General features: G+C 42.9%; 1 protein-coding gene across 2 annotated transcripts in view; it reads left to right on the top strand.

Annotated features, from left to right (window-relative positions):
- Positions 1 to 20,072, top strand: part of TMEFF2 (transmembrane protein with EGF like and two follistatin like domains 2) — a 132,835-nt gene that overhangs the window by 96,107 nt on the left and 16,656 nt on the right. For both annotated transcript variants that reach the window (XM_052791660.1, XM_052791661.1), the window contains exons 6-7: positions 1,901 to 2,049; positions 3,231 to 3,290. In XM_052791660.1, coding sequence (XP_052647620.1) covers positions 1,901 to 2,049; positions 3,231 to 3,290 — 209 coding nt within the window. The remainder of the gene's footprint in view (positions 1 to 1,900; positions 2,050 to 3,230; positions 3,291 to 20,072) is intronic.

Below are 20,072 nucleotides of genomic sequence, written 5' to 3'. Positions count from 1 at the left end.
TATTCCACTGATAAGGAGGTTCTTAGGAAATGGACTGGATTTTTTTTCTTACATTCTGTATGTTCATCAGTTTGGTGAAATTGTTACACAGGGAGCTAGACTCTTTTCTTCCACTAGTTACAAAATCATGTACTTTATAACCACAGCTTTTCACCATTGGCCTCTTTTTGAGCAGAAGTTTTCTGTATTTTGTGAACATTTGGGGAAAATAGACCTATCCAATGTAAAGAAAGTCCAAAAGACGACGAGTACTGGTTCCACTGATTTTCATCACCCTGGGCACGTTTGCAGAGGCCAGAGGCCAGAGGGGGTGTTGGAGAAATCTGACCCATGCTGTCTAATTTCCTGTGCTTCCTCTTTCCACCAAAGTTTTTCTCTTGTGTATATCCCTCTGCACTTCCAGTGGTCAAAGCTGTCCAGATGTCTGCTGCGAATGGGAGGTGAACTGACTTTTAAACACTTTCTTAAATCAAGCAGCAAGGCTAGAGGCTGACATTTCCATTACTTAACTTTCCAAAGGGAGAGCTATGGAGTCAGCGCTGTGAGGTTCAGCGCAACCAGCGGGCTGGAGATAGAGCATCGGTCGCATTACTTTGCCTTAAATGTCAGAAGGAGCCGGCAAGAGTTTAGATAGCAGCATGTGCACAATTACGTGCTCAGAGGAGCTGAAGCAGCTGCCAGGTTAAGACCTCTGGCTTTGTCCCCGAGCAGGATCACATTGGTGTTAATGCAAGCGTTGCTGCGGCTGAGCTGTCTGTTACATGGCACAGTCGGGGGACAGAAGATTAGCATGCCTTTCCCTTGCCGATGCCCAAGGGTGTCTGACATCACTAATGATAATGAAATAGGAGAAACCTAAAGAAAAAAGGCTGCAGCCTGCTGTTGATGGAAGTAATCAGGTTTCTCCATCTTCTGAGCAATGGCAAGGCTTGCAGGGATCAGGACGTGTCCACGTTAGTGTGTTAGTTCACATCCAGACCAGACTTTTGAAGTGAATCCCCCACTGTGCTTTGGTTCATGTCTCAGGGCAGCCCAGGAGCTCACGAGCTGGGTCATTGTGGCTCTGGAGATGCCCTAAGCTCCCTGAGGACAAGGCTACCACTGCCCTACCCGTGCTTGCCCGCGCTCTGCTCTCGGCCATGGGAGCCTTCACCCCGCACAGAGCACGTTGCCAGGTCGTGAGCAGGCACTGACCTTCCTGGGTGACACCTGGGTAAGGCTTTTTGGTTGCTGAGTTATTCAAATGCTTCAGAAAGTGCTTGTGCACAAAGTCTCTCTTAAAAATAGCATTCCCCTGGTTTTAATACTGAGTAGCCTCACCGCATCCAGGAGCTGGGGGAGGTCCCAGCGGCCCTAGGCACAGAGTGAGTATAGTTGCATCGCCACTGTCAGTCTCAGTCTTGGCAGGTGCTTCAGTATCACATCTTTTATTATGATCAGAGTGCCTATAGGTGCTGTAACTATTATCAGAATTAAATCATAAATCAATATAAAACCACATTTATACAGTGTTACATACGATGGGCAGCACCTCGATAGAGGTGAATTTTATGGCTTCTTTAATTGCAAGAGGGCACAGTAGCTTGAATTATTGACATATCTGCTTGGGTGCTCTTTGGTTTACATGAAATTACAAGTGGTAATGCTGTGGCATAGTTTTCCATGTGTAACACTCTTTTTTACCTTTCCTTTTGCTTGCTTTTCTTTTCTGTGTCTCTTCCCTCTCCCCACATTTCATTTCCAAATGACCTCTTGACAGAACTTTCCACTTTCATTCTGTTGATTTGCATTGTGCAGTCAGGAAAATACAAACACTTTTATTTCTGAGATGTATTTATGATGTCATGAAAAAACTTTCTCATATTAGCCTCTTCTTTTTTCTCTTTCTTTATCTTTTCAGGTGTGTGTGCAACATTGACTGTTCTCAAACCAACTTCAATCCTCTTTGTGCTTCCGATGGGAAATCTTATGATAATGCATGTCAAATCAAAGAGGCATCATGCCAGAAACAGGAGAAAATTGAAGTCATGTCTTTGGGTCGATGTCAAGGTAACTCTCATAACAAAACTCATTTCAAAGAATGTTTTCAATTTTTGTTCGGGGAAAAAAAAAGAACTGGGGCTGGCTTCTTATTTGGCACTTCTTACATTTCCATTAGACTCTTGCAATTTATATTGTAGAGCACAGGCTGCGGGAGGGAGCAGAGCCCTCCACGGTACAGGTGCCAAGCGAGGTGCGAGGAGTGGTGCGCATAACCCTTCCCACACCCTGCCCACAGCGGCAGGGGACTGTCCAGCCCTGCACTGGTTTCAAAATCAGGCACCTGTGCTTTGCCCAGAGCAGCTTGCCCAGAGCTCTGCCCTCTGGGTAGGAGCTGAAGCAGGACAGCAGGAGAGCCCCACAGACACATCTTGCCACCCAGGATGGATCCTCTGTTGCTCCCTTAACTGGAGCAGCAGGAAGCAATCTCAGGAGGCCAAAGACGTGCTCCCAAACACAGTGCTGGTGCTTGTTTCTCACGTGTCCTGCGCTGGGCCCATGAGGTGCCAAAGGTGCCTGGAAGGAAATTTTGCTAATAGCAGCTCAAGACTCTCTGTGTTTCTCCATGAATGCCATGCTTCTCTGTGCCCAGCTCATGGGCTACTGCATCACCTGTAACCCTTGAGTTGACTTTAAAAAGTCTATTTTGTTCTAAAATAAAAATGAAGAAAATCTGCCTTTAAATAGCTCCCGTAAATAAAGTGCTTGCTGGGGCTCAGACTCTTAATAGCTTTTTTCCCCTTAGCTTCTGACCTATAAATCCCCAGTATAACTACTTACAAGGCCGTACCATACAGGTGTATTAAACACATTCTAGTTTATTCCTATCTCTTTAAAGTTAACCACCCTACATGGCAGTTCATTTCAGGCTACGTATTAAAACTCCCCAATTACTTCAAATAGAGCAGAAATGACAACTCCTGCTTCATACTGATATATTTATCCCAGCTGCAATCTGTTATCACATATTGTTAGAAAAAAATGTGTTTTCTTAATGGAAGATGTTTCATGTTTCATTCCAAAAAGCCGGATCCTGCTGTTTTCACCTGGCAGACCCAGGGGAGCCTTGCAGCCAGCAGTGATGCTGTGCATGCAAGCAAAGCTACATTTGCCTGGGCACTGGTGGCTGGGGTATAGTCTGTATCAAGTACGGGGTCCCCAAGTAATTCAACATATTTCTTTTCACACAGATAATACTACAACAACTACAAAATCAGAAGATGGGCATTACGCAAGAACAGATTATGCAGGTACAGTTCCTATTCTGTGAGAATCACAATTCACAGGAACTTTCTAAGTCTCTTTTGTCCTCTGTCTCCTAAGGTGAGGTGTTCTCATCTTCTAGTATGGTTTTCTTGGTTTGCTTTAAGAAAACACTATCTTCGCATTACTCTTTCTTTTGCTAGAAACTCTTTTTCGTCTTAATAAATGGGCTTCTTCCATTTTTGTAAACGTAGAGATATTCTGGCCATAAAACACCTGTTCTGGCAGTGGAAATAAGTATTGTAAACTACTTGCCAGAATTAGCAGACATTATGAAAATTATTGAATCAGTGCACTAGATTATGCATGTTTTTGTCACAATATGCAGGTTTAAGAAAGTGAAAATCCAGAGCATAGCACAGCTGTGATGCCATGAAACGTTGCCATAATAGTTAATATTACCTGTTGGTGTTTAACTACAAAGTTAATAAGGTTCTTAAAATGTTTTTTTTTAAGTGATAAATGGTTTTAATTTATTTAGAAGCTACAATAAAATATAATGGCTGAATAGCCTTATATGGTGTTTGAAATTAAAAACATGTAAATACTAGTGAGGTTTGGGAGACATATTTTACACCCTTTGCCTGGGAGGATTGATTTAGAAATTGAATGTGTGTGTGTGTGCGTGCGCGCGCGCATGTGCATGCAGATATTCACAGCTCACACTGAGAATTCAAGCCTTTGGGAAGGTATTGTGAAAATGGGTCAGGTGACGCATTCATTGCTTAAGGTTGTGATATTTCTGTGTTTTGAAAGTATGTAGAGAGAGTAGGTGCAGATTGCTGGGTTTACCCGAGCAGCTTGCTGCATGGCTTAGGTGAAATCCAGCTGATGGTTTCACAGGTCTTAACATTTCTTACTGGGAGACTCCTCTGACAGTAGTTAATTCAGCTGGTCACCTCTTGTGAGGGCCCTTTATGCATGACGTCCCTGCGTTAATAGGGTACCCAGCCGTTAGAAATGATTGTTCTGTTCCTACTTAAAAATGGTGCGTGATGATTAAAACATAGAGCTATGAATAAATGATGTCTCGGTGAGGCAGAGGAGTGCTAGGTGTTGGGGGTGGCTGCAGCATGAAGCAGAGAGGGTAGAAATTTCTGTGGAAAGTAAATGCTGGGATTAATTTCCAAAAGATGAGCCATGGTCCAGGTATTTCCTACTGGCAAGGAGCCCTTCCATGTGTGAAGAGAGAGTCATGCAAAGACAGAAAAGTCTTCAGTCTCTTTCCCCCAAACCCTTGATTACTCTCAGCTTTTTTCTGGGAGGCAGCAGTCAGTTTTCTTAAAAGGCTGGAAAGGCTGATGTTGTACCCTGTGATGGGCAGGAGATATGGAGAAGTAGGCCAAAATGATTTATTTTAAGTTAGAAATAAGGGCAAGTAACATTGTTGTGTTAAATCCTTTCTCTTCCTTGCTGGAGAACTGAGGAGAGCACTGACACCCCCAAGACAAGATGAAGGCCTGCAGCCCCTTTTTAAATGTTGTGCAACCTGTCCTACTCTGCTACTGTCCTGTGGTTTAGCTTTAGGATGGCAGTGACCCACATCACCTAGAGAGAGGACAGCACATTTAAGCATGAAGCAACTGCGTTGTAACAAGAAGGGAGGAAAGGCAGGTTGAGGATTAGGGAGGAGGAGGAGATCACAGCGATGACAAGAGAAAGCCGAGTCATGGGTCACAGAGGAAGAGGTGCACAGAAGGCACCTTCAGCTCAAGTGGGCAGGAGGAAGAGAACAGCTCTTGCTTAGGAGAGAGATGATATTTCAGCCCACGCTTGAGAGGAGAGATGGTGGGCAGAAGAAAATTGATTGCAGTAAAACGTTGTCAGGGGTTGGGAGTCGAGCAGGGAACACGGAAGGAAACTGGGTTACTGGGCAGGGAGGACGGCAGAGCTACGGCGCAGAGGAGCAGGTGTATAGTGGAGGTGGTCTCCGAGTGCCAAGAGGTCAGAAGGAGTGTGGGAACAGAACGTCCAGCGAGAGGTGACAGGGGCCTGTGGAGAGGAGACAGGGTGCCTTACTCCCCTAAAGCTGTGGGAGGGATGGAGACATCCTGAATCAGCAGTGAGGTCCAGTAGGTACCTCTTTGGCACAGAAAAGCACCATCATTGCACCTTGGCAAGCAGCTCCTCGAGGCTTCTGGTACGGCTCAGGCCCCAGTGGGCTTCTCGAGGGCAGTGACTGTGTCCCCTGGGTGGGTTTCATCAGGTACCATCCATTGATTTAACCTGAACCACAGTCACTTGCACCAGCTGATGTCTTCCTTTTGTGCACCTAAATATTATTCTTGCTTAAATTTTTCATTTTTACATACGGTGACAGCATGCAGGGTGAAACTTGCAAGTTCATGCAGGGCAATCCACATGCCTCCAGTGTCCCCAAATGTCTGTGACATAACCCTGCCAGGAGACCCTAGGGGAAAGGGACTGCTGTATCAGAAAGCTTTAACAACTCCAGCCTTTCAGAAATGGTGAGAAGGAAGACAGTGGTATAAAACTCAGGCTCAGTGAACATTCAGGCTTCAGCATTTGCTGGGCAGGAAGCTCCATGCCATCCTCATATTCTTTCAAGTGCAGAAACTTTTGATGTTGGCTGTTGTAGGAATGTGGTATGTGCCACTTTTTTCCCACCTTCATATCATCTCAGAAGGGAAATGCTGCCCTGACCATGTGGAGCTTTGTGTGAAAAAGCAGCAGTTCCTCAGCTGTTGTGCCTCTGAAGCAACTTGCCTGAGCCTGCACCTTTCCAGAGAATACCTTTGTTCTCTACCATTTAATGGCACTAAAAATTGCCGAGACTGTGAGCACTACATGCTTTTAAAAACATTGACTCGTATGGACTGACTTTCCCAGGGGAGAAAATAGCAGTGGGCATAATTGATGTTGTCAATTATGCTAATGCAGCAGTGCCAAATGCTCTTTGCAGAGATTGTGGTAGCTGAGTGGTGTGGGTTTTTCCATAAGCACCCCTGCACGCTCAATGTGGGGTCCCAGGAAGGCAGCAGCTTTGTGAACAACCACAAGTCCCAACACCCAGCTGATTTTTTTCATATTGAACTATTCAAACCGTCTGTTCAATCAGTGTCTTTGCTACCTCCCGTTCTTTCAAGCCCATTGATACTTGCAAAGAAAGCACAAATCTTTCAGAGAGTACTCATTCCTTTGGAGCATAAATCTTTGCATTAAGTTTGTATCGCCTTGGTTTTTTAAGGGCTCTCACTTTACACACACAAGATTTACTCTAGTATTGGAAATGCCTGACTAATGTCAGAGACACCCAGAAAGCAGTGTCCCCTTTTTCAGCAAAGCAAACGTGGGGAGAGTGAGCCGTAGGTGGCCCTTCTATAACGGTGTCCGCCTCTCCAGGTTCATCAGTCCACCCTTGCCATGGCTGCATGTGCAATACATGTCAGCACAGCGTCTGTACACGTGTGTGTTTGTGCCTCTCTCTGTGCAATTCTGGCCTCTCGATTTTCTGAACCCCCAAAGTATTTATCAGACTTGGGGGGATTTTCACTCTTCAACAAATGGCAGATTGTTGACATTGATCAAGTTTGTGAAATAAGATTCGGTTTTAGGGGGTTTTTTCCCTCAAATCCAATAGAAATACACTTTATCTTGCATTTAAACATTTTAAGCGTAATGTATGTTTTGGAATGTAGTGCCTGCGCTGAAAGTCCTGTGACTGATGTTTTCTTGAATTTCCTCATTATATGCGTAAAGAAGTTGGCTGTTTCGGTGGCATTTTTGCATTCAGAGCCTAGGCAATCAAGGAGTTCTCATCTTGTTTATTCATTTGCCTATTTATTTTTATTCTTCAATATTTATATTCCCTTCTTAAGATCTGGATATTAGCAATTATCCCCCTAACTGATTTTATCCTTTCTCATTATCAGATTACAGAGATTTTTTTCAAGCCATTTTGAGCACTATAAAGAATAAGTCAGTATGGATGAGCCATATTTCAATGTTATATATTCATGAAAATTGTCAGCGGAGACACTGACAAATTTGATAGACCTATTCAATAATATCATCTTCCAGGCCAGACAAACCTCCCTATATGAGCATTGATTAGATCAAGTCTCAGCAGCCAAACGCCAGCAGCACAGCAAAGCTGATGGAAAGGGGAAGAAGGCGTTTTCAGCCCTGATAGTCTCCTTTGATAAAAAATGCGCATCCGCAAATGATCAGTTTGGGCCATATTTTTGGATTCCTCGATGGCGGTAAACCCTCCCTTGGCAGAAGCCTTGGGTGGTGCCTTCTGCGGTCTTGGCTAGTCCGGTGACTCTCTCGCAGACAGTGCCGTGGCCCTTCTTGCTGATGCTGTTGCTGTGCCCAGGAAACGCTAACGAGCACAAAATGCTGCATGTCTGCTCATGGCTGCTCTGTTCCCTGCTCTCCCTCCTGGCTTCCCATGAGATTTCAAATCTACGTGACAGGCTTGGATCTTTTTCAGACCACTTTCTGGCACTGGGGCCTTCCTGGCACTACTGGAGGTGCTCAGGCAAGTAATCCGGCAGATGGCTGTGTTGCCCAAGCAAACTGAACGCGCCACCAAAAAGGGCAAAATCCATCTGTGTCAACACATCATCTTCCCTTGGCTGGGCCAGGGCTGTGGGATGAAGGCCACAGGAGCCATCACAGATTGCCTACTCCAAGGATAAAGAAGAGTCTTGGGCTCTTCAAAGAGTCTCTTCAAAAGTCCAAGAGTATTGGACTCCAAATTAAATACATAATATTTATATCTGAGGAAAGAAAACTATCCTAAAACTTTACCAAAACCCTGACTCTGCATTGTTAACTTCTAATCCCTTTGAGTGGGAGAACAAGCCATGCCTATCAAAGAAAATGCGGAGAACTGGCAGCAGTGCACTGACCCAGCACATGTGAGAAGCACTGGGGTGTGATGCATCCCTTTCTTCACAGGCTCAGTACAGAGCCCACTGAATTCAGTCACAGTCTTCATTGTCTGTAATAGGCCTGGAGAGCGGCCAAGAATCAGAACAGCAGTGCTGAATTTCTATAGAGTGACTTTTTTTTTTTTCCCCAGGAACAAAATATAAGAATTTCAAACTAGATTCCTTCTCCAGATTATAACATTTTCAAAGTAGGTTAAATTTTGAGTGCAAACCACTTGACATTGTCCCTTTAAATTGAATTTTGTGTCTACTACCATGTCAGCCATTGCCTAAACTGGTGAAGAATAATAAAGCCCCAGAGCTTAGCTATGGAATATAAACTATCATGCAGTTTTGCTCTGCCTTTGTGAACCAGGCTTTCCTTTCTTCTTAATGGAATTAGCAAGTGAGACATAGAGCTGAGCACTGCACATCCATCACAGCTAGAGAGAAACCATTTCTCATCTGCAGCTTTGTAAAAATGCTGGGGAAATTGCATCCTTGCATATGCAGATTTGCTTGGCTTTCCATTCCACAGACTCCAAGTCAGAGGTTGTCACACTAAACAAATGGTTTATTTAGGAAGCGTTCCTGCTTTTCCATCAAATCACTTAAAACTTGAAAAAAACACATTTTAGTATTTTGACAGCTGTGTGGCAGCATGAATGCTGTCTAGCTGCGGCCTCCACCTGCACTCAAACACAGGCACACACACTCCTGGCATTTGGGAGTAGAAGAATAATACAATTGATATATTCTTTAAAAAATATGAAGCTTTTAAATGTTGCTGCAATTGTAAGTTGTATTTACAAGTGCAAGGTTTTATGAAAATATACCTAAGTTTTATGCACAGTGAAAGTCCACAAAAGGTGGCAGATAAGCTCTACAAAATAAAGAAAAAAAAACAGTAGAAATTGTATTTCAGGCTGTACAATTTAGGGGTTTTTGGCCTGTGACTTGAGGAAAGCAATAAGGGCACCTCCCTTCAGGAGGTGTGACCATATTATGCCCCACAGGCCTGAATGTCCTTTAAGATGTCCGATCATTCAGCAGTATAAATGTCTACAAATAGCTGAAGTCTGGGGCACATAAACTCAAGATGGTGTAAGAACAGAGCCGGTCTCCACTTATAAAATAATTTCCTAATAGAGTCAGGTGGAGAAGGCATTGTTTTGCCTACCTAATCCAGGCACTCCTGACAGAGAAGTTTTCAAAAATAGAACAAAGGAAATGTCTCAGCTCATTGCTTCCAAAATCAAGCTCAAATTTACCGTCATGGAAAGTAGTATAGTGTTTACTCGGGAATAATAACTATGTGTAGCTTAGTTTAATATATGGAGTACTATAAAACACAGATAAAACTATTCCTATTCTGGGTTTCTTCTGAGTGATTTTCAAAGGTGTGAGAGAGATCACCGTATTCTGATATCACAGTGGTCTCCAGCCCTTCCACTGCCTTGCAGCTCCTCCACTGTTGTTGATATCCAGAGGAAAATTTAAAAAGTAGAGATAGAGGCCAGCTGGTAGGTTAATAAATCTTATTGTCAGCTACTTCTGAATTAAAGTCTGAGTAGCCAGCAGAGTCAGTCCCAACTACTCACTTGGCCCCCAAACCTTCACTTGTCCCGGGTGCTTTTTTTAAATGAAAAATTGCAGCTGTTTCTTTTTGTAATTTAACTCCTGGTTTTCAAAAGGTGGAGTGCAGAAAGTCCCACTCCAGCATTTTTCTGTGTCATCAGGAGGACCCGATGCTTTATTTCTAAAATATGAAAAACCAGGGCATTAATGCATTTATCTAGCGGTGGGCACTGCAGCGTAGGCTACCCCAAGTGTTTTTCTTCTATAGAACACTCTCAAATTTATCTTCAGATCCTGCTTGGCTCCATCTTACTGAAATCTACATAATTTTTTTGGAATAGGAGATGGACACGCTGTTGTAGAGGTCACATAATAACCTCACAAACAAGTCCCATGCCAGGAAGGAAGCTGCAGCACTCCAGAGCGCCACGCCATGTGATTTAACAGCAATTACTCCTAACAGTCTTTTCCTGAGAAGCATGCAAAATCAAAACAGGCTTATGGAGATTTTAAAAACAAGCAATAGGGAGAGAGAAATATTGCTCATTTAATCTGCCAGCCTCAAGAGAATACCTCACTTTTTATGAGAGTTCTCCTTTAACTTTGAATCACATATGCTAAGCTTGGTAAAATGTGCCTTGTTTTGGGGGATTTCTTTTTTTTGTGGTTTTATAATGAGAGAAATTGTGCCTTTTCATTACTTACGATTTCCCAGTGTCATGCTCATGGAACCTGTAATTGTTAGCATTAAAACTTAAATTAGGTCTCAGGTGAACTGCTAGACATCTCTTTACCTAGACTGATGTAGCTCAAGGAAAAAGAGCATTTCCATTTGTGCCTTTAAAGCTTAGCCCTTAATTTAGTCACTAATGAATGTGAACCAGAAGTTGCAGAATTCATTTGTTCTTTCTTCCCGTAATAAACAAATTCAGTAATGTCGTGAGTGAACATTATAAAGCAAGCTATTTGATTTATGTAGAAGCTCAGTAGCCTGAAAATTCAGTAAGTCCAGGCTAAGAATTTGATCTGTAGGAAATAAACAGGAAAAGCAAGTACCAACTTGTAACCAATATTGGCATGGGCAGCCTAAAAAATACAAAATTGGACCAAGCTATTTTACTGGTTAGCAGCCCTGAAGTATTTACGTCCTGGAAATGAATTCAGAAGTAAAGCTTCATCAAGATTTGGCATGAAGGTGGAGTTTGTAATGCAAGTATATTTCTCCATCTGGGGTTTCCTTCAGAACTGTGCAAAATTCATAAAGCTTGCTCCAAAGACTGGCTCCCGCTTCTTCTGCTTCCCCAAGACTGTGTACCTTGCTGGTTGTTTTTTCCCTTGTACTATCATGTAAGTAGTCTTCTGTAACATTTTGTTCTGTTAAAGGTTATGGTTAAAACCAGAAATTGTATGTGCAATAGAGATGAGCAGATCTGAGTTCACATAGGCATTTCTACAGATTCTTCCATTTAGTGTCCCAGTCCATAAACACTTCATGTATCATTTACGTATGTTTTGTCTTATTTGGAGCATAGAAACCCATCTTCCTGAGCAAATCTGAGCCTTTCAGTACCTGCTGATCTTTTTGTCCTCTGCTCAGTATCTGTGTTTTGATTAGAAAAATGAATAAGCTCAGAGAGAGGTAGAGCTTGCAGGAAAAAAAGGACACTTTCCTGCTTACAGATAGAAATGTGATCCCTAAAACTCAACGCAACTTGAATTGTGCCTGATTTCTCAAGTTGTCTTTAACCAGATGCTTCTTTCTAAATAGGACCTCTAACGACAAGGGATACCCAGGAGAAATGAATGCAGGAAGGGACCCTGGGAAAAACATTTTCATGGTTTGCAGTCATGCTAGTTGTTATGCTCTAGTTAAAGCCACTCCCAGAATTTGTTTTTCCCAACCTTTGTTTTCAGAGGTTTATGGAAATGAAGATCCAGCAACATGATCCACAACCACTGATCAGCTGCCTTTGACATATGGAATATGTGCCATAATACTTGGCCCCACAGAGCATGAGGGCTCCGCCATTGTGAAAGGATTTACAGTTATCAAAAAAAGGTCATTTTATATCTGACTAAATCACATTGTGGCGCCTAGTTAATACTGTATCTTTGCCACTTCTTAGATGAGATACCCCCCACTTGTAGGCCCGCCCTTTGAGATATACCATCATTAAATAACAAGGCTCTGTATTAACTCCATCTAACAATGCAGGAAGAGTGCAGCCACAATGTGGTTTTCACAGATCTTTACTTAAATTTACTGCAGACAGCCCCAAACCCACTTCACATCAGAAGTCACAGGGAAGCTTGGATTCTTCATCCACATGCCAGAAAGGTGGTAGACACCAACTGTCTTTGGCCTTTTGACATCTTGGTGAAGGCATTTTCCTTTTGATAGCATCTTCTTTCCCTTCTCAACCCCCTTGCCTCCCCTACAAGAAAGGAAAGTGAAAAAACTATTTGAGACAAGACTCTGTCAATCTTCCCCAAGGAATAGGCTGGGAAAATTAATCCTGTTGTCTGGATTTGGGGAGCAATTCTACTCGCCCTCGGTTCCACCCTTCCTCTGGGCCCCAGGCACTTTGATTAGCTCAAGAGTTGTCCTTGAAGGATGCTGTTCGAGATGGTGCACAGCAGCTGTTTGCCATCCATGACACTAGTTTGAATTAGTTAATGGATATCGAGAAGTACCACAGTGTATTTTTATGCCTAGCAGCTCTATTTTAGGCCTAGTTTCTGTAAATCTGCTGTTAGGAATTACAGAGCCTTCCCAAGGATTTGAGAGTTAAAGTTTTAATGAGATGCTAGAATATCTGTTTTCAGGAAACATCAACATTTAAATATTTGTGTTTGATCTAGTCTGAAATGTAAAAAAAAAATTATTTTGAAATATTTATAGAACTGAATTTTTTCAGAATTTTGTTTCGTGGGATGTTTTGGCATTCTTTATGAAATGTTAGATATCAAAATACCATGAGATGAAAGCATATGACAGTTGTAATAAATAAGTTGTATAGTAAGGAAAGTTGCTACTTAAAACTGACTGAAACATCATCTTTTCTAGAAGGAGTATCATCATGTCAAATTACAATACAAACACAAGATAATTTGATCATTTAGGCACGTGAAATGGTAACCTGAGCCTTAAAATAACAAAGGCTTTCACCTAGTCTCAGGAAGTATAAGTGCTTCTGGTAGAATGAAAAGAAATACAGTTGGGGAAGAAAAGAAGGAGCTGGTATATTTATTTTTAATAGACCTTCAGAATTAGACTACATGGAGACAAGTAGCAATTTTTGCCTAGTTTAATAGATTTGAGTAAAGACAGACAAATATCTTGCCACATCAGTTTCACTTTGCTGGTGGTCCCACATCTTTTCATTGAATGCATCTGCTAAAACCCACATCTTGTACTGATTGTTCGAGCAATGCAACATAACTATTCTTTTTGTATTTCTTAACATTTAGTGTATGAGACACTGTAACCACTAGTGGCAGAAATTTGTTACTTAAGAAAAATGGAAATGGTTTATAAGAAGTAGGAAATTCTGTGGGAGATGCAGCATTTTGGATATCAGCTATACCTTCTCCCATACTTCTGTCCATAGAAGCATTTCTCTGCATTCGGGAGAAACCCAGCCTGGGCAGTTTGAGGCGCACATCTGTACCACTGAGCAAGTGGAAGCGCTCTTAATAACTCAGGTTTGAAAAGCAGCATTTACCTGCTTAGCAAGGTGACTTCTTACACACTTGGGCTGTCATTTTACCATGTACCCATGAGCGTTAAGTTAGTGCGAAACTCTCTTCCTGGAAATACAACAGCTGTAAACGAAATGTGCTATTACAGAACCAGTGGCAGTGCATTTCAGAATGTTATCAGCACTGAATCGAAATGCACTTCTTTGCCTACTGCTGCTATGAGCAGCCTTAGCCATTTTAGACAGCATTACATAATGGCAAAATATTTTTCAGGAGGGAAAAAAAAAAATTAAAACCCTCCCTATGGTTTTAATCTCCCTCTTTTATTTTGTCTGTAGCTTTAAAGCTGTGTCAGGTGTACATCAAAAACACCCCCTCCCCGGGGTATTTCACTTACAATTTCATTTAATAATGGAAGTGTACTTCCATCTAGCTAGGATGGGAAAGGATTAAATAAAAAACACTGTTCTAAAATCAAGTAGAAGTCTAGCCTGTCTCTGTGTGCTCTGCAAATGAAGTAGCCATGGAAGGGCTTGTTATTAATCTATAATATCAAAACTGATAAACTATTAGTGTTTTGTCAGGCATGATATATGCTAAACATTTTCCTCTGCAGATTGCCTCAACAAGAGCTGTGACTGTTTTTAGACACATCTGGCACTGCAGATTTTTTTCCATCCTGCATTTCAGTGATTTAAAGGGCCTTGGCTGGGCAGAAGGATGTCAGCTGTTTGGTTTAAAATACTATTATAAGAGTGCATAAGATTTAAAGAGGCAGTAGGTAAAATTCTGGCCTCGCTGAAGCTAATGGCAGAACAGCCATTGATTTAATAGCTTTGTGATTTCTCTGTATGGCTTTTTCATCCATTTTTATTCTTAGTAAATTTTCCATTTCCCAAAATTGCCCCTTCGTTTCCATTCAGCTTCTCCCACTTTGAATACTAGCTCTAGGAGTGAGCGCTGAGATAAAATACCAAACCCTTTATTTACATAAATGCCATCTCTACAGCTCACTTCTGTGACACTTCTGTAAGACAATAATGGGTGCGGGCATATAAAAACAGTAAATGTAGGTATTCATTTATAAAAAAGATGTTCTTAATAGACTCTTCTGGCTGTGCTTCAAAATGGGCTGTGTGACCTGTGATGAATCTCAGGACTTCTGTGGTGTAGAGAAGCTATTCTGCTCTTTATGGAAAGAAATAGCAGGGCAAGCTCTGCGCTCACATTGTGTCCTGTCACACCAAAATACATCGACATGTAGAGGTGGGGAGAGCTATGGGGTCTGAAGAAAAGAGTTGGATGGGAGATGGACATCACAAGGCAACCAGTGACGATCTGCAGTTGGCTTATGTCAGCAGACAGAGTCTGAGCTGGGTCAATGGAGAAGTCACTTCAAGGACATTGTGCTTCTGGAAGAGTTTGCACTCATCAGACAAGAGGTGGTGGTTCCGTGTCTTCAGTGCTATGTGTGCCCTGGAGGGGTCTCTCTCAGCTCCTGATAGGCACAAAGTATGTTCTGCAGTGCTGGGTGGTCTCCTCGCCGTGTCTCAGAGACCAGTTACTGCCTGATAGACCTTTGGTATTTGAGTAATAGGCAAAAAGCTTAAATTTGTACGGTGCAATTTAGACACTTTTCTTGCAAAACCAAGAACATGCAAAGGTTTTGGCTTTGTCCTGCCATTGCCGAGTTTTATGACAGATGGGAAACAAAGTGTATCTTTGGTAAATTAGATAAAAGAATATAGCAGGTTTTGTTGCAGTGGCATTTTATATTGTTTTACCATTTTCTCCTACACTTAAAATTAGGAATAGTAAGGGATATCTTTCTAGCTTCAGGCACGAGAAAGGAAACATATTGAACTCCTGATTATTGAGTAGGAATTTCTAACGTATAGTCTGCTAAAAACTGATCCTCTCAGCAGCCACAAAAGATTTTAACAATAGAACTGGGCAGATACAGAAAGCAAAGTTGTAGACTGTGTGGACCCATTGCCATCACAGTTTTACAATGCAGGACTCAGGGGAGACAGGTGAGTAAAAATAGAGACAGACTGAGCAGGATTCATCCCTCAGCAAGTGTAGTAGTGCTTTGCTTTTTCTGGAGGAGTGATCACAGTTTTGCAACATGCCAATAAAATGTATTTACTGTTCTGAATAGCCCGAACAAAAGCAGCGAAAAGCATGACTGAAACCACACTTTTAGCCAACAACAGTCATATCTCTGAGTAGCCACAGGCCATTCAGGGTCATGTTCTGGCAACTAAAATAACCAAGATATGCACAAAGGATTTGCCAGGCATGTGATTCAGGAAGCATTCAAAAATACCATATATAGGAATTATGTATTTTTATTTCAGTCTCCTATTTTCTTACACACACTTGCCCCAAATTCTGCAGCTCTTTCTTCAGTTTCCTGGATTAATTCTCTTGGGCAGCATGTTTTTACAAGCACAGATGCTACCTTGGAAAAAAAGAAAGGAGGGAAGGGAGCCAAATGGGTGTCACACTCCAGTTTGGCAGCACCTTACCAACATGCGCCCCCCCCAAAAAAGGGGAAAAAAAAAAGACTGCTTTTAGTAATCAAAACTGAATATAAAATTAGTGCAAAACCTTCAGGTTGTCAAAAGGACTGAAGGAAATGCCTTGTGGCCAAAATGACATCCCTGACCTACTTGTCTGTGCTGTCACATACCTGGGTAACCTCTCCATCTCTGTGCCTTCCATCAAACCTCTCTGACAGTTTTGCCATTCATACTTGCTTTCAGTTGTAATTTTTTGAGTTTGTTTGAAGCGCACAACCAAAAAGTAAATTCTCATAATGTTGTGCTGGCAGGCCTAAATATAAGTCAGAGACCTTTTCAAATACTGCTTCTTGCCATCCATTGATCTCCGCAGAAAACAATCCATTCAGACCTGGAGTTCCTATTGGAATTAGGGGACAGCCTGGTAATTGGATTAGGGTGCACTTTTATTTGCAGCAGTTTCTCAAAATGAAGCTCCTGTTTTGTTTCATTGATCGCCTGCCCAATCTTTCTGCCAGTAAAGGCCACTCACATAGCTCAAGAGACAGGGTGAGGATTGATGGAAAATGCAGCTTCATGTTACATAAGATGTGCGTGTTCCTCTGAATATGATCAGGTAGATGCAGATGATAAGTGCATCTCCACACAAACATGGAAACATGCTTTGTTAATCCACAGTTAAATTGCTTAAAAGCAATTTTTATCAATGTAGCCCTTAAAAATTGGAAGAGCCTCTAGTCGCATCAGTACTTAAATTCCTGCCAGCCATCTGCATAGGTGTCAAAGAGGGAATAACTTCAGGACACTGGGATTGCATGTATGAATTGGAGACCTTTTGAGTCTACATTATTGTAGGGTATGGAGGGGAGAGGAAAAAACTGTATTTGACTTCCATATTTCCAGAGATGAGTTGGAAATACTAAGTTAAATGTACAGGTGTACTCCCAGAAACACGCTGGGCTTTGATCATGTGTGGAGAATGAGTTAGCCTGGTGGCAATTGCAAGGCCATAACTTAGGGGACTACAACACTCTGTTTTACTAGTCCTCCAGAACAAATCTGCACCAAAATTGTGCTTTGTAACTCTTACCCAATCTAGCATTTTCTTCCGTCAGAACATATGCATACTTTATCCCACTGTGTTTATGAAAGATGTCCTTAGACAGTTGAATTCCCGTATAGCCCTTCAGAGCCGTACAGCAGTTGCAGCCGGTTGCAGTCTATCCTAGTGTGAGCCATGTTGCCCTCCAGCCACGCAGAGTCCCACCAGGCACTGAGAGCACTCACACCTCATTTCTCCCATTTCATCATCCCCATGGAGGAAAAGGTATGTCCTAGGTGGGCAGAGCTGCACTGGCAAGCCGAATCCTTTTTTTCCAGATGGGCAGTGAAGGCGCAGCCATCCCCGAGCCCCCTCCCCGCACACCCGTGGCTGGGGGACAGGAGACATCGTTAGTCATGCGACTGTCCCCTGGGGAGGTGCCAGCGAAATGATCTTGCTCCCTCCACACATCAATATTCTTGACGCCTGTCTTAAAACTTAGGTCATGCATATCCATCTACTCTTTGAAAAGTGTCAGAAGGGTACAAATATCCCTTCACTATTTTTAGGGCCATATCAAAAGTATTTATCAGCTTTCTGGCACCTCATGCCATTTGTCATATTTGATGCTATCTACCAGTTGGCAGGGAAGGAGGATGAAGTCCTTCAGAAACATAGTGGCAGATGGGTGAAACTCCATAAGCTAAGACCACAGTCATGGTGACTCCCAAGGGGTGGTTTTGCCTGTTGTCACAGTCGGGAAGCGCCTGTCGTGGTCCTCCGACAGCAGGTGGAGCAGGGGCTCGAGGGAGCGGCTCGTCCTCACCTTGGTGTTTGCCCACCCATGGGGTAGTGGGGATATGGAGGAGGTCTGCTCGCAGCCGTGGAGCATGGCTGAGCTATGACAGAGGAGGATAGCTGATGTCTGGTGACTCCGCCATCCGCTCTGCATGCCATCAGCACTCCCACGCCGCCTGGTGATACCAAAAGACCGCTTCCTCCAGCGCACACCCTTGGCTGCGCATCCCAGCACAAATGTGTACGAGGATGGGGCTCAATCTGTGTATTATACATAATTCATACTACTCAGGCTAGGTAGTACATGAGAGGTGTTGAGATTCTTCTTTTTCCGTACACACATTGCCAACGGGAAGCTCTTCCAGCTCCTCTGTAGCACATACCTCGAGGCCCCACATCGGGCGGCTCTTTAACGTGCAGGTAACATGATCGTCCACCTCATGCCACAAAACTGGGCTGGTTTCCTAGTGCTGTTGGTTTTTAGAAGGCAATGTATTCAGGTTGAAACTTTGCCCACATACCATCTGCTTCAGCCTTATCTTTCTTTGACGAGAAAGCTGAATGTATAATGTCCACTTGGCTTTCCCGATGTTACATAAGGTTGTGGTTTTGTGTTATGTTTGCAGTTTTGGAGCTCCTCAGCAGCTCTTGCAACAAGCTCCTGCTCTTGTTTTCAAGTGAAAGATCAGTGACAAAAATCAATACCATCTTCATAGCTATAATGAATGTGACCCACAGCCTTTTTTAGGATGACCACAAGCTTCCATCATATGTCTGAGGCCTATTTGCAAATATTGATTTGTATTGCAGATTATCTGTAGCCATTTCATATGAAATCTTAAGGTCTTGCAGTTTTGCTTTCTGTGCTCAGTTTGGTATCAAAGGTACAGCTATAAATCAAAAGACCTGCCCATAGACACTATTGATAGCCAAGGTTGCCAAGTTATGAAAATGAGGTGTTTCAGGTTTTTTTAAGCTTCTTAAGAAGGATGGTTCTCAGAAAGCTCCAATTGAGTGAAAGCACTGCTTTGGAGTCACAGCAGACTCTGTTTACTCAAAGTGGGGAAAAAAAGTGGAACCTTCATATGCAAATGTATGGCATTTGGAAATGTCATATAGCCACATCTACATATAAATAAGCCACTCTCTGAGTCCTGCACTAGCGAGGCTGCTTTGATATAGAAATTGCATAGTAGCACACAAAGCAGAAACAGCAGGACACCACTTGGTCAAGTTCAGGGAGTTTTGTTCCTTAATCACCACTTAACTAAGTTAACTAATATTGCTGTGTTGCTGTGTGTTAGACCAGGAACGGTTGTGAATAGCTGCTGTTTGGTTTTGCTGCTAGGAAGAAGCGTGTGTTTGTACGTGCAGCATGGGGCTGTGCGGTAGGGCTGATGGTCTGGCTCCTGTGCCCCAGAAGATAGTGCTGAATGGAGAGATGCTTCCTATGTCAGCATCCCTCCTAGCCACCGTCTGCCTCGTTCTGTAGATCTGTGCCTGCTTGCTCTGAAGGCGACATGATTTGGTCATATAAAGAAGCATCTGCTGCTGCTAACATCCACGTACTGGGATGGTATTTCCATCTCTGTTTAATCTGGTATTAAAGAGTAAATTGCAATTCTCAAGCGTACTTTTTCAGAGAGGAGGACATAGAGAGGAGCCTTGGTCCGGTTCCCACTGTCCATTTTTTGCCCCCTCCAGCATTGGCACTAATGAGTAGCTCGAGGAGAGGCGGATGGGAGGGAAAGCGAGCCGTCAGGCGACCTGTTGGGAGGAATTTCTCACAGAGGGGTGACACCCGCTCTGCTTGTGCCGTGCTGCGTGTGATGGATACAGCATTCGCCCCTCTGCCTTCAGGCACACAGCCTAATTGGAGAGAACCTCACAAATCTCTAAACTGACACCAACTTTTTTTCAACAGAGAATTACAATAATAATAAGGTTAACTCATCCTCTAAGGGCTCTGTCATGAGCTGTCTAAGGAGATCATACGCAAGGAGAAAAACTATGACTTTATTCCTTTATATGGCTGGTTTCTGAAGGGGGAGGAAGCCGCTCCCATGGGGCCAGCAGCATCTCTCTTAGGGGGATCTGAGTGAAGGGAACATCAGCGGCATGCCAAAAACAAAGACTAGCTGAGTTAGCACAAAGAGGGATTTAATCTATTCTAGGAATGGGGTTAACACAGATTTATTCAATCCTCGCACAAAAGAAGGAAGCACA

The sequence above is a fragment of the Harpia harpyja genome, chromosome 7, assembly GCF_026419915.1.
Source record: "Harpia harpyja isolate bHarHar1 chromosome 7, bHarHar1 primary haplotype, whole genome shotgun sequence".
NCBI lineage: Eukaryota > Metazoa > Chordata > Aves > Accipitriformes > Accipitridae > Harpia > Harpia harpyja.
Note: the sequence above shows the minus strand (reverse complement) of the source record. Positions and strands in the feature narration are given on the sequence as shown.